At 53.6% G+C, this 15,026-nt stretch overlaps 1 protein-coding gene across 1 annotated transcript; it reads right to left on the bottom strand.

Annotated features, from left to right (window-relative positions):
* Positions 1-1,850: 1,850 nt before the first annotated feature.
* ANGPTL4 (angiopoietin like 4) lies at positions 1,851-14,085 on the bottom strand. Its single transcript, XM_026659692.1, has 8 exons — positions 14,008-14,085; positions 13,402-13,891; positions 12,868-12,978; positions 12,133-12,265; positions 5,856-5,969; positions 5,664-5,759; positions 5,070-5,345; positions 1,851-3,864 (listed from the first exon to the last, which is right to left on the bottom strand). Exons 2-8 carry the CDS (start codon positions 13,888-13,890, stop codon positions 3,683-3,685), a joined length of 1,401 nt encoding a protein of 466 aa, XP_026515477.1. The 5' UTR covers position 13,891; positions 14,008-14,085; the 3' UTR covers positions 1,851-3,682.
* Between the last annotated feature and the right edge of the window lie 941 nt (positions 14,086-15,026).

Raw genomic sequence — 15,026 nt, 5'->3', positions numbered from 1 at the left:
AGTGAAGGAGAATTGATTTTCAGATACACACTATTACTCACTTTAAAGCCTGGACCTAGATTCTGTTACCACTTTTAAATTCTTGTGGGGTTTTTAAGCATAGCTGCCATTCAGCTAAACACTTCTCTATCCAAGGCAGAGAACCTATTCTGAGGGAACAGTAGTCCATTCACAGGTAGGATGGGTGAGAAAAAGGGCAACTATTTCCAGCAAGGCGCTGGAGCTTTGTGCCCTGCTGGAGAGCTGGGCGCTAGAATTCAGGACACTCTTGTGCTGCACAAATAAACTTGCTGAGTCCTTAGATGGAAGCTGCTACATAAATGCTTTTTATTATTAATTGTTATAAGGCCACAGCATCAGATACCATGTTACAACCAGTAACTTGGTGCTGGCCTGTTTCCTGGGGAGGGGGCATTTTACATCCCCGGTAACGGGAATATTTGAAACTGCCCTTTCCTCATTAGCACTGCATGTGGTGTCATTTCTCTCATCACCAGAGGGAGCCCTCATCTTTCATTTGGACTTGAAGATCAAACTGAAATCAGAATTCAAAGCATGCATTGGAAAATAGATGAGGGAGGATTCAGAGGGAATTCCAGTTAAGAGTCCAAGTACTTCCCCTTCCTTGTTAATATCTGTCACAAGAGTGGTATTTCCCAGAGAAAGAAGGCCCAGTAACACTCTTAATTTGTGAATGGTCTCTGCCTAGGGGGCCTCATCCCTCACAGCGAGAAGTGGAATTGGGTAGATCAGGGTAGATCTACCATAGGGTAGATCAGGACCAAGGAATAAGTGAGAACAGCCGGGATAGTTCTCCAACTGGTCAGGGTCAGCTCTTTTGGCTAGCTTGCAAGCTTCCCGGGGCTAGTCTTTTGTGAGAGGTTGGACTGTCTGTTAGCTTTGCTCTTTTGGCTGGAGACTTGCAGAAAGCCAATTTCTGCACATTAGGCCCCCCCGTGCCAGGCAGTAGCTCACAACAGGAACTATTTCTGGCTGGTGCTGGAAATAGAGGTTGGAGAGTAAAGCTGGAAAATTTATTCCAACTGCCACAGAATGAAAATCCAGAAATGAACAGATAAGGGTGCAGCTATTTCACTGCTCTTTATTCGTAGGAGCATCTTACTTCAATGAACATAGCACACAGGGCCTCTGACATCTTAACACATGCTGGGACCAATTTAGTTTTGAATTAGATGAACACCATTTTTTCTCTGTATCTATCCACCAAGGTACTATTTCAGAACACAAGGGGGCACAGATAAGGTGTGTGGGGAGGTGTACGTTGCATAGTTTGTATGAGCACTTCCAGGCTAGTAGAGAATTTCACACAGCAATTCCTGTGTTGAGTCCAATCATTAGGAGTTTATCCTTTTAAATAGAGATTGGATGCCTGGGACACCAAGTGACGGAGAATCCAACGCAGCTCTTGAAAAGGTGCTCCACTGGAAGCAATGTTCAAGTTTGACCATTTCAATTTGTCTAGCTTCAGCTTCTGGCCATTTGATCTTATTTTTCTTTTGGCTGCTAGAAGAAACAGCCCTCTGATATGAGCGATCTCCTCCCTGCATAGGTAATTATGGGGGGATTGCATTGGCACTTAATGTTCTCTCCAATAAGCTAACCAGATTGAGCTTCCTTAGTTTTACTGCAAGGCCTGTTTTCCAGACTGTCATTCCTGTAGCTCTTCTGAGCTCTCCCCAGTTTTGTCTGACATCCTTTAACATGTGAACACCAGAACTGACCTAGCATAGTTGGGACCAAGAGGCGAGTCCCTTACATAGCAGTGCACCAGGTGGCCTCCACCACCTCATTAGCAGTCATATGACAGAACTCAGAACACATGTGCGATATCGATCAGTTTGGTGGGTTTTTTTATTAAAAGACATCTGCAGAAAGTCAGATTTTAGTATAAAAAGGTTAGAGCTGAAAATACACAAACTACTGATGATCTTTTTCAAACCCAACATTTATAAATTACACCACGTTGTTATTAACACTGCATTTAAATACAGAAACAAATTAAACAGTAAATTCATTAAAAAGATCCAGCATTCTACAAATGACTATTTACAGTATTCAGCAGCTAAGAGCTCTAGCAAGTCAGTCAATATGACTCAAATAGGACAGGATACTTGGGAACACCCAAGAGGGAAACTTGGCCTGTAACAGTTTCAGTGATTATCACTTGACCTAGGGTCTCCCCAAGATCAGATGCATCCCACCACACCTGCTCCCCTCCTCTAAGACACTCTGGGAAATCCTCAAATCCAGTCACTGAAGATACCAGAATAATATGTGCAGTATTTAGGGGGCAGACACCATGTACGATTGATGCTGCTCCCAGCATCTTGGGGGAACCCTACTGTACCTCACCTTTCAGGGAGCTTGTTTCAATTTCAAGTCACAGCCAGGGGACAGGGATTTTGGAATCTTTTAAGGAGAAACTAAACCTCCAGGATAAGGTGATGGAGGAGAAGCACATCCCTCGCTGTGAATTCAGGGCGGAGATGCAGGGTTGGGCCCATGCCCAAAGGACAGCAAGGGCAGACTATGCCTCATGCCATTCTAGAGGCTGTTCTAGCTGACTCAGAGCGGCACCGGTAGGCTCCCTCTGAAGCTCAGGATTCACAGAGCCAAAAGGGACGTCTATGATCTAGTCTGGCCTCCTGGTAACAGGCAATTGGAGGAATTACTGGGTGAAATCCTAAGGAAGAAACTGTTCTTCCCAGGTGGGGAGGCCAGGAAGGAGGAGTTGCATGTACTCTTTGAGGGTGAAGAAAGCTGGATGGACCTCAGTCCCCATTCCTCAAGAGGGGCCCCCAGAACCTTCCCCTTGGAGGAAACAGTCAAACTGAGGAGGGAGGGGGGCAGCTAGGCAGGAGTCAAGAGAAACAAGGTGTCAGACATGAGTTACATTTGCTGCTGCCTCTATTGCTGCTGCTGTGTGACTGACCTGCCATGGCTGGAGGTGGGGCAGACGAGGAGGGTCTCTAGTCAGCTGTTCTGGGGGGAATGTGATGGGTTTTTGGCAGCAGCAGTTTACTGCGGCTCCAAACCTCAGAGCCCAGCAGGGAGCTATCCTAGAAGAAAAGCCCGACAGTATCAGCAGCTTCTTGGCTCATGGGGGCTGTGTGAGCCTCCTCCAGGTGGGAATCCTAGTGAGAGGAGAGGATTAAGGTGGCACATGGGCCCAGGGTGCAGCTGTTCTATCTATGATGTAAGAGGACTCCATTCACCTCACCTCTCCCCAGCTTCAGTGCTGGGACCAAGTGAGCCCCTTGAAAGCACAGTGGCTTTAACAGCAAAGGTAACTGATCAACCAAGACTTAGGACAAAGCTTTGTACATCATTGACTTGGGCAGCGGCAGAGCTGGTCTGTGACTGCTCCCCCAGCTTGTGTGTACCACCGTGACCCTTCTCCCTGTTCAGGGCTACTTGCCCATTCTGGGAGCTCCCATCCTTTGAGTTCATTGGACCCCAGTAACACTAAGTGGTTATACCTACAGGAAGAGCCTGTTGCTGCATTACTCCATGCTAGACTCTGCCAGCTAAACAGCTGCTAATGTGAGGAAAGGTTCCTCTCTGAACTGTCACTGTGAGGGTTGCATTGCTGGTTTCTGTAAACACCAAGTGACGGAGCTGCAAATCTGTGCTCCTTTGAGTCTTTCAAGTGGCAGCTAGGTTAGGATTCTGTTTCCAGCTCTGCGGGTCGGATTTTCAGGGTGGTAGATTTCAGTGGGTAATACCTCCCTTTCCATGTCTTCCAGAAGATGCCCTGTTTCCGCTCATGCCTCTGGCGGGGGATGGAGCGGAAGTACTTTCCATTGAGGTTGGCATGGCCACAAGTGCTGAACCACCAGCCTCCTAGAAGGAAGGAAGAGACAGATTTCAGCCAATGGGAATTTTCACAGCTAAAAAACAGGATATAAAGTAACAGGATAAGAAAATCACCCCAGATTCAGAGCTATTGCTGCACCTTCCCTTCCAAGCACAGTCTGCTCAGAGCTTTGGAAGGTTAAAAGAACCGGAAGTGCGTACGTGACAGGGGTTTCAGAGGGTCCCATGCTTCAGGGAACTCCAGCACTACTTCCAGGTCTGAAGGAGATCAAGCCATGCAGGCAACTAGGCCTGCATGACCACCAGAGGCACCAAATTAATGCAAATACTTCTGTAGCCCCATCCCTGTCATATGAGCCCTAGGTGGTGGGGCAGACCCATTGATGCGACAGGACGTGTTATTAGCTCCATTTTACAGTTAGGGAATGGAGGCTGAATTGCAGCACTTGCCCAGGGTCACCCAGCATGGGGGGAAGGGGGGAGACACCAAGTGCACTTGGAATTGACACCAGATGTCCCAGTCCAGAGCTGTGGCTCAAGACCATTCTACTCCCATTTGAGAGCACACGCCCCACAGGTGCAATCTCTGGCCACTAGGGGGTGCAAAAGTGGAACTGTTGTAGCAGCTGAGAGCCCCGGGTAGCCCCAAGAGAAAGGAGTAGCCTCCTGGGTGGACAGGGTAGGTGTGTTTCACCGCTAGCAGAGCTAGCCTTGTGGGAAATGCCACGGTTTTCTGTTTCATTTGTATTCAATTTACAGTTCAAACAAGCCAAACATTCAGACATGGGTGAACTGGCCTCCTCCTTTGCTTGGACAGTTTGAGTCACAGGGAACAAGCTGGTAAAGCTGGGCCAAGTTAGGACTTTGTAACAGAACCTGGAACCATGAGAATATCACCTGGTTTCAGGTTTGATTAGAGTTGCTCGCACAGCTCCCCCTGTGGATCACACGGTCCCAATCCTGTGGAGAAGGAGGAGGGTGAAGCAGGGGACAAGGTCAGAGTCAAAATACCCAAATGGCCGTTTTTCACCAGTGCCATCTGCCCCAAGCTGTCGGAAGCAGAGTTCTGTTTGCATAGCACCGAAACAAGGAGGGTCTTACACTGGAAAAGGAGGACTGGGCTCCCTCCATCTGCCCCAAGCAGCTTGAAGACTGCTGCCACCTACCTCCCCACCAAGAGAAAGACCAGACTCTTGCTAGGAACACAGCACCTTGCCTTTGCCAGTACTGACCTGACAGGTGCTTGGCACAGTTAGTGTCAGCTTTGAAATCGTTGTCCTGATCTCGAGTGGAGAAGGGCAGCTGTCTGAAGTCTCCAAGGGCATTTTCCAGCTCTCCTAACACTGGTCCAAGGAGACTGAGTGTGTAGGCTGTGTTCTCTCCACCCAGGCTAAAGAGAAACTGAATAAGCTGAGAGTTTCCTTCCCAGTCTTGCAGCTCAATCGAGAGATTGTACCTTCCCTCCTGGACAATGTGGTATATTTTCTCCAGGCCCAACCAGAAATCACCTGAAACACAAGGAACTTTGCATTAGTTGGCATCACACACAAGCGCTATGCAAATCAAGGAAGATGTTAGCATGCAGTGCTAAGAGCGCTCCAGATTCTCTGATGTGCACAAAGTGCCTAGGGAGGTCAGTGGGTGCATGCACCCTTGTGTAGTGAACTTCCTCAACCCCTTCTCAGCCAGCTGTGCCCACTCGTCCAGCCGGGTGTTATGCTGGGTGGAGATCTTTGGTCCACCTCTGGGAAGGGGGGCAGAGTGGGGATGGAATTTGCTTGCCAATCAGGGAAAGCTAGAATAAAAGTCTTCCACCATCTGCTTACCACTAAGGTCTCCAAAGCCATTCCTGTAGGCTTCCCAAAGCTGGTCGAAGTCCACGGAGCCATCCAGACGCCTCTGGATCACCGTCCAGCCACCTTCTGCAGGTGGAAGAGATTTTTCACTTATTTCAGTTCTGTTATTTGCAAGACCAGTTTGCAGAACTCAGAATAGCCTGTGGTGCTCCCCTCACTTACCAGCAGTCATGTCACAGTAGACTTTGAAAGGCTGAGATCCCAAGGGCTGGATCTGAAACACACCACTGCTTCTCTCCCCTGCCAGGAAGAGCTGCTGGCAGTCCAGCGGGAGCTCTGCAAAAAGGCAGAGAGGGAATTTAGAAGAAGCAGTCTCAGCATGCTGCTCTCAAACAGGTTTGTTCACACCACAGTCCTAGTGGCTACACACATCTACAAATGAGCCCAGCTTAATCACCAGTTTGAATGCTAAAGCTAGAGACTGTTTGTACAGCACCTAGCACAATGGGGCTGGCCAATGACCAGGGCTCCTAGGCACTATGGCAATATAAAGAAGTAATAAAAAGCCCTAACGTTTTCTAGGCCCTTGGGCTTCTGTTTCGTTTTGTACAGAAGTTAATACTGGACTCAGAGGGCCCAGGAAAATAGACAGCTACAGCCTACCAGAGAACTGGGCCAAGTGTGTAACTCAGGAGGAGGCGCTGGTGAGACAGACCAGAGGCAAACAGGCAGCAGCACTGTGTGGCTTCCAGACATCTCTGGGGACGCTCAGTCAGGACACGAGGAGGGCAGATGCTAGGAAGGGGTAAGCTTGCAAAGGGCAATAGGTGCAGAATATTGTTTTAACTCACCCCGACTACCACTAATGCACGAACCACTTGCAAGTTCCCTCTAGCTCTCAAATGGGACTTTAGCCGTAGTCGGAGCCAGCTACGCACAGCATTAGCGAAGACGTGCTGCCGGACGGCCTGGTGCACTGCTTGCTGACTGACACTGGAGCAGGTGCGGAGCAGAGACCATCAGCATACGGTGACCCTTTTGCCCAGAGCCTTCATAAGACCCCCAGAAGCAATGAATGGGAGAAAGTGAGGGACCAGGCACAACCTCGTGGGACTCCCAACTGCAGGCCAGGACTGGCTCGGACACTGAGGGGCTGCCCTGCCAGGGCCCATGGGAAGTCACCAACCCACAGCTGCCATAAGGCCACTGGCCAGAGGCTCTGACTGTTCCCTGCAAAGCATCAGCAAGACTAATTGTAAAGCGAAGAGAAGTTCTGCTCCTCCTCCCCCCAGATGCCTGGACTTTGGGCTCGGCTTTACTGTAACTGCCAGCAAAGCACCATTTCAACAGAACTGGTAAAAGTCCATTGGGAGCAATCAACAGGCCTAAGAAGAATCCGGTTATAAAACCTGAGTCGAAAGGACAGGAAGGTGTCAGGACGCGCAGGGACTTTACCCAGCTTTGCAGAGCATCGAGGAACAGCCACAAAATCAAACCGCTCTTTGTCTGCCTGCAACAGGTGGCAAGAGCCCCTTTCCCGGCATCTCCCCAAACAAAGTGAGGTCTGTTCCTAATGTAGCTGCCTGGGGGAAGCTGGGACAGTGCCCTTTGCATTCAGCTTTGAAACATATTGTCTTTATTTCCTTGAGCTGCAGGGACAAAAAAATATATATGTCTGTAAATGAAGACAGCCCCCTCCTTTGGGTATGGCTAACTGGAGCTTGGATTCTTGTGCAGCTGCCATGAACGTGAGTTCAAGAGGGACTGCGGGGACGTGAGAGTAAACATGAACTTTCCCCCACTTCCTATGCCTTGTTCCTCCACTGGGGAGCGCAGGGACCTCGTTCTCAGCACTGAGCCCCCCCGGCCTGGAGGAGTTTTACTGTCAAGCAAGGTACAGTATGTCTTGCATCATGCAGCGTAGCTGAGCTCTGGGGCGGGACGTGCAGCACCTCACGCAGGATCTTGGGTTGCAGCGGGAAGCTAGCCTTGCACTGAGGGCTCCAGCTCAGACAGCACCGGGGGTGGCACCGGACCGGGCTCTGAACTGGCTCCACTGTTCTCCAGCCCATGTCGGGTTTGGTGCAGAGGGCTCTGGAAACGGCGGGACTGCAAGGGAGCATGCTCTCAGCAAACCTCACACCCCCATTTAGCACAGCCCACTGCGGAAGGGAGGCAAGCAGGAGGGGGCTGGCCCCCAGCTGGGAGGGAAGGATGGTGCTCTCCCCCTCAACAGTGGGGGCTGGGTGGGAAGTGGGGGTCCCCCCTCCATTCCCATCTCTTGGGGTGCTGGTAAGAAGGTTCTGTTGCTGCCCCCACAGGAGCAAGGTTTCAGGAATCTCCCCCCTGCCCCCCGAGTGTCCATTTGCTCCCCGCGCTGGCCCCAAGCCATGCTGGGCTTGTGCTGTCAGAGCTCAAGCCAAATGCTACACAGAGTATCGCTAAGGCCTCTCCCACCTTAGTGTCTGGGCAGCAGGCCCAATGGGAAGCGCAAGGAGTGGCACTCGGTGCCAGCCACTCTCCAGGTGTCCAGGCCAGCAGACAAAAGAGCCCTTCCCGACCTCCACTGAGCACCACCCAGCGGGGTCACACTGTGGGGTTGTTTTTTAAGATAAAGCAAGTGACACCAAGATGCTGCAGGGATGGAAACCCCTGGCCAGGCTTTCAATACCACTCTCCAGGAAGGGCTTCCCGCAGCCTCCTTGCACCCGCCCCTCCCTGCTCTGACATCAGCGTCTGAGTCTGAAGTAGGGGAAAGGTGAGCCCAGCCTGGGAACGCGCTGGGGGAGGGGTTTCTTCCCAAAACAATGAAGCAAGCCTGCTCCCGGGGAAGGGGGAGGGATGGTTAGAAAGGACTGTTAACTTTCACCCAATTTCCTTCCAGCCAATCACCGTGCTGCCTTTCTGATCAGCCATGCTCCCCCCTCCCCCAACCAGTGTGGGTTGCACCCTGACTTTGTCATAAGAGCTGTTTTCTTGCTAAGGTCTGAACTTTTACCTAGTTGACTCTTTGGGCACATTACTCCTCCCCCCTCCCCCATAACATCATGAAACCAGATGCCCAGAGCACAGGCGAGGGGGTGGGTTGACAGCTGAAATCACCATTCACCAAGGAGGGGCAGCAGGGTAACCTCTCCCCATTCAAGCCTGCACAGACGCCAGCTTTAGAACAGGCGGCCGTTCACGCACTGGCCTCTCGGATTAGCATCAGCACTTGGGCTAGGCTATCACTGCTAAGTCCCACCAAGTCATTCATAGACAAAACCAGACCGAACCAGGCCACTCCGAGCCAGGAGCAAGCTACCAGAGGGGCCGTTTAGTCAGGTCAGGGTTGTGACAAATGGCACCAAACCACAAAACACCCTTAACTCACTCACCTACCCTCATCCCAGATCCTGCCCCAACTCACTCTGCTGGGCCAAGCAAACAGGATCTGGAGAGAGGGTTGAGGAGGGGGCTGGGATTGTTCGAGTCATCCATTACTTTAGTTTGTCATGGGGCTGGGTGCAGGCACTGACTGACTCACATTAATCTGCAATGTGACAGACCAGCAGGGTGGTGGATGTGTCACACAGGACCAGACACAGGTGAGTCAGCAGAAATTACAGCCGGGTGGGCTTGCTTCCCAGTCTAGAACATAGACCCAGGGGCCAGAAGAGATCATATGCTGCATTTTCTCAGGACTAGTCATTGCTTCCTTGTCTAATCTGTCCTAACTATCTGCAGAAAGGATGCCTGGATCTCTCGCCAATCCATAAGTCTAGGCAGATCACACCACGCTGCCCCAAAGAGATTGCTGTTTGCTGGGGCCAAGAATCTTTGAGCAGCTCCTGTTGAACAGTTACCTTCTTGCTGGGCTTTGCCAGATAAACTTCACTGTTTCCCCTACTGTAGCCGCAATGCTCCTACTAACGGCAGCTGGCTCCATAAACTCAGCTCATTTTGCTTTAGAAAAATACTACAGGTAGTTCGGACTTTAGTTTTTTAGCATTGTTAGTTGTGCAGCTTTAAATCCCCGGGGGAAGAGCATGAGCCCATGGGCTAGTAAAAATGAAGAGCAAAGTGTTCATGTAAAAAAAATAAACCCATAAAGGAACGTTAAAACAACAAGGCCCAGCAGAATTACCCCTTGGATTGCCATGTATTTATGGAACGCGAAGGTCACCACCGTCAAGCAGAGTAAACACTGTTCCTTGAACACAGGATTGCATTCCAGGCTCAGTTGTTTCTTTTACTCCCACTAGGAACGGTTTGCTTTGCTTTCCCCACCCCGCCTTCCCCAACCAAATTATTTTGGAATCCCAGCACTGTTGGGAGATAGGGTTTAACTTTTGCCTACTTGGCGAGCTGCCAGGGAGGAGAGCGTATGCAGCGCCTGAAGACATGATCCACCTTCTGCAAGTGATTAAACCTCTTGCTCTTGAGGTTGTTTCAAACCTTCAACTTTTGCACAGTTGGCTGAATGCCATGCTGAGTCTGTTAACTTGTGTTCGCTGGATGTACATAAAAGGGCCATTCTGAAGAAGTTGCTTACGGGGCTCATTGCCCACACGACCCCCAATGCAGCAGCTCTCTCTAGACTGGCTCTCTCTAGGCAGGGAGCAGCTCTGAGCACCAACCTTCTGAGTGATTGGCTGCTAAGAATGCAGGGAGCAAACAGCCCAGGGAGGACACTGGGGCCAGCACTTGCCGGAAGGCTCCTTCTCCTTGCTAATCAGGGCGGAAATTGAATTGCAGTTGCCAGTCAACAAAAGTGATCAAGCAAATGAAGAGGAACTCAAGGTTTGGCCTAAAAGGGGAACTTTGTCCTGAGAGGAACCACCACTGCCATCAACAGAAGAATCATGGCCTGCTCCACAATGAAAGAGACCCAAGGTTCTGTCATTCTTGGTCATCCTGACCAGTCTTTGCCACCTCCTCGAACAGTCAGTAGGCCCCAGTGTAGAGACAGGGTGTGGGGAGATGCTGCCCTCATAAAAGCATAAGTATGGCCATACTGGGTCAGACCAAAGGTCCATCTAGCCCAGTATCCTGTCTACTGACAGTGGCCAGTGCCAAGTGCTTCAGAGGGAATGAACAGAACAGGGCAATGATCAAGAAATGATCCATCCCGTCGCCCATTCCCAGCTTCTGGCAAACAGAGTATAGGGACACCATCCCTGCCCAGTCTCATGCCAGCCATGTAGGGCAAGGGCGGAGGGGGACTTGGGAAAGGTTTTCAGGAATGTGGTGCTCTAGTTTGCTCCCCATTGTCTTAATATAGAGGACTCTGGTTCCAAGAACCCAGTGTGACCGAGGGCTAACCCAACTCAACTGAAAGCTGGCTGGAAGTCCCCCATGTGTGGTGTGCTATATTTTGGTCTCTCCCCGTCTGCATTCATCTCTTATGCTCTTTGTTCTCTGCCTAGCCCCTGGCCCTTTGTTTTGTTCTTGCAGGGGCAGCAGCAGCAGCCAGGTAACAGCACTTTCTGCTTTCAGTCTTCCCATGTGCTAACTAACTCCCTCCCCCCCCCCTCTGCAGCCTTTCTGCCTGGAGAGCCTTCTAAATCGTTCCTATTTGGGTCAAACCCGTTACACAGCCAGCTGGAGAACCTAGTCATTTCCCTAGTCTGCACCGAGCTCCTGTCTGGGGAGCAGCTTGCAGTACATGGCCCAACAAGCCACTCACCCTGGTCCTGTTTCCACTGAACTCAGTGGGAGTAGTCTGTGTGATGGAAGCAGAGCCAGGCTCTTTGTGCGGCCTGAAGGAGGTTGCTCCAAAGGTCACAGGCCCAATGAAAGTGTGTGCGCGCACACATGTGGGGAATTGTCCAGCAGTCAGGGCAGTAACCTGGGACTTAGGAGACTGGGATTCAAAACCCTGCTCAGACACAGGTTTCCCAGGTAAGCCTCCGGCTCCTTTCACCTCACTCCCCCTCTGTCCAGTGGGGACAGCCACAGTACTTCCCTGTTCGTGGGGGTGTTGGATGGTGAGGTGCTCAGACCCCACAGTGACGCAGGTAGATAGACCCACAGCTTCCCATCTATTTCCTGTCCTTCACTCGTGGCAGATGAACCCCACCCCCACACCGAGGGACACAGGATATGGGAAGACTCCCCAGCTGCATTTCAACCCCCCGATAGAACAAGACTCCTCTGCACAAAACCAATGACCAAGTGCTACCACCCTGGTCTGCCAGCCTCGTTCAGCCACTTTACCCATTTAGCTACATACCTTCAGGCAGAATTCATCTGCTTCCCACTGGCATTCTCCACATGAGGCTGAAACACTCCTGTAAAATTCTTAAATCCCTGCCCAACTGGATCCTGGATCCCTGCTAGATCCTGGGGCCAGACCCTGCCCACACAGCAGATCCTTCCAGTTCCACTCAACTCCCGTGAAAGCCAATTTCACATCCTGAATCAGGACAATTGAACCTTTTGTTTCTGGGCTGTAGCTGGAACTGCTGACAAGACGACTCTGCTAACAGGGGGTGGGAGGGAGGAGACAGATACTCACTCTGTGGCTGTGCAGGTTCCACACTGGCGTTTTGGCTTTGGTTGGTGTGTTTGATGCTTTTCTTCAGGTTTATCTTCCACTTTAGACTCTGAGTTTTGTTGTCCTTAAGATGCAGAGGGATCAAGAGATTGACCTGTGCCAAAACCATGGATGAGTTAGCGATTCATTGAGCAGACTTGAAACACTGATCCAAAGGTGAGCTGGTCGAATGGCTCCCAGAGCAGTTAGTGGTGACACTGCCTGCCTGCTCCAGGATCAGCCCCTAGCATATCTGAACTCACCTGGACAGATTATACAACAGGTCGGGGGCTCGGAGGGGCTGTGGTTTTGTACAACCCTGTAAGCCAGGGGTTTATTTTGCAAACGAAGTAAGAGGTGGCAGAGCCGAGCACCTCTGGTCCAGGTCCAGGTCCTGAACCTCCCCCACAGTTTCAGAGCGTGAGGGGGCTTGGATAAAAGGCTCCAAGTTGTGGCCTTTGATCTTCTGGGTCAGACACACACAATATTTTGTGCCAACACAAGAAGCACTTTTAAAGCCCTGTAAAGCTAAATGACACAGAGGCTCTGATTCCTTCTACCGTCCCATGGCAGCAATGAAGCCCCTGGGCCGGGTCCTGAATTATTAAGTTAGGCTTTCCAGAAGCTCCCAGCCTGCCGGGAGCGTTTGCTGGTGGCAGTCTCTGCTCCCTATTCCCACTGCTATTAGCATTCAGGAAAAGCCCCCGCGGAACTTACTTTGCTCTGCAGGCTTTTAATCTGCAGGTTCTGCTTGTCCAGTTTGTACTGCTGCTGTTTGATCTTCTGCAAAAGCTCCTCGATTCGCTTGTTCTGAGAATCCATTAGGGACTAAAATACAGAGAAAAGGATGAGTTCCGCCACCCCCTGTCCCCACTGCCGGGCGAGCCCAACTCCGAGACCAAGGCTGGGGATTTCCCAGGCTACTTTGGGTTCTGCTGCCTCTAGGATTGTCCGGCACGTAGCGCATGAAGCCCTCAGCTGACAGCGCAGCCCGCTGGCCCCAGGGCTGCCCCCCGGAGACGCGCTGCCTGCTTAGCGGGGTCAAGGCACTGGCGAGTCAGCCTCGCCGGGTCGGGGGCTCACCAGACCGCTGTCCCTGGGAGAGCAGCGAGCGGCCGGGCGCGTGTGCGCTGCCCTGGGGTGATACGGGGGTTGCTCCAAAGAGTCAGCGCCGCAGCGGGGGGAACCCGGGCAGGGGCCGGGAGCGCGGGGACCCCCGGGCAGCCGGGGGAGGGGGGGCGGTGCACTCACCTGCAGCGTGCCCAGCTCCTTGGCGCTCTGGTTCTCCGAGGGCCGCCCCTGCAGCACCTGCCGGATCTTGTCCTCGAGCTGCTCCAGCCGGCCCTGGATCTCCGCCTTGTCCCCGGCCATCTGCTGCAGCTTCTCGCGCAGCGCCTCCGAGAGGCTGAAGAGCTGCTGGTCCTTGCCCTGCAGCTCCCGCACGGCGGCTCGCAGCTGCCCGCCCTGCTCCTGCGCCTCGCGGGCCTGGCGCAGCAGCAGCCCCAGCGAGCCGTTGTGGGCACTCAGCCGCCCGCCCAGCTCCCGCAGCTGCCCCTTGGTCTTGTCCACGTGCTCCTTGAGCCCGTGGCCCAGCTGCAGCAGCCCGTGGGCGATCACGTTCACCTCGTCCCAGGAAGCGAACTGCACCTTCCGCTCCTTGCTGCCGGCCGGGAAGCCGCCCGCCCGGGGGCCCAGCCACGCCGCCGCGCATAGCATCAGGGCTGCCGCCGCCAGCCGCATGGTGCCCGGCGCAGGGAGCGCAGCGCAGCCGGCCCGGTGCAGAGCGCAGCGCAGCGCGGGTGCCCGGCGCAGGGAGCGCAGCGCAGCCGGCCCGGTGCAGAGCGCAGCGCAGCGCGGGTGCCCGGCGCAGGGAGCGCAGCGCAGCCGGCCCGGTGCAGAGCGCAGCGCAGCGCGGGTACCTGGCGCGTGGGAGCGCAGCGCAGCCGGCCCGGTGCAGAGCGCAGCGCAGCGCGGGTACCTGGCGCGTGGGAGCGCAGCCGGCACGGTGCAGCAGCCGGCTCAGCCTAAGCGCAGTAAACACCCGGCCGCGGCCGCTCCCCTTTTATAGCCTCCCCGCGCACCTCGCCACTCTGCTTTGCATAATGACGGGGGAGTGCCCTAGGGAGCGGCCAGGGAGTCTCCGGTTTCTCCTCCTGCCCCCCCGCGCAGCCCAGCCTGGCATGGCGAGGAGGGCTGAGCCCAGCTCCAGGCGTGCAGCCAGCCCCCCTTGCCCGCGTGTCTCCCGCCAGGCAGGAGCTCCTGGGGCCGGGCCCTGGTTGGCGTGTGAAGTTGGAAAAAGCGGGGAGTCCCCGGTCCCTGCCCGGTGGGAGGGGCTCAGGGGGGCAGAGCTGCGTACAAAGGCGGCTCTGGGTGGTGGAACAGCGGAGTTCCCTGCTGGAGACCTGCCACCCCAGCCGCCACCTGCCCTCCCAGCCCCGGCGCTGCTCCCTAGGAGCCCGCTAAGGACCAGGGGCGCCGCTGTGGGTTTCCTCCCGAGACAGCCTCCCAGACACAACCCAGGGAACAGCACATTTGCCTGCACTAATCGCAACAAAAACACCTCGTGCCCTGGCCGAGTCCCACCCCCCTTAGAGCAAACCACCAGCAAGACCCCTGGGCCTGGTGGGGAGCCTGGCTGGGCTGCTCCCACCCAGCCCATGGGGCACACCTGGGTGCCACTGACAATGTCACCTCACTGCTGTGAAGCAAAAGCCCCATCAGCCGCAGGCCTGGACCTACCCTGAGAGGAGGGGGCTGCCCTAGGGCTCAATCTGGATGCTTTGTGCAGGGATAAGGCCTTCTGCCTTTTCAGTCTCCTTTCCCTGCTAGATTCCAGCTGCATGTTCTCCGCTTTTGGCCCAGGGACTGGCTGGGGT

Source organism: Terrapene carolina, unplaced genomic scaffold (assembly GCF_002925995.2).
Source record: "Terrapene carolina triunguis isolate 2854851 unplaced genomic scaffold, T_m_triunguis-2.0 Scaffold662, whole genome shotgun sequence".
NCBI lineage: Eukaryota > Metazoa > Chordata > Testudines > Emydidae > Terrapene > Terrapene triunguis.
Note: the sequence above shows the minus strand (reverse complement) of the source record. Positions and strands in the feature narration are given on the sequence as shown.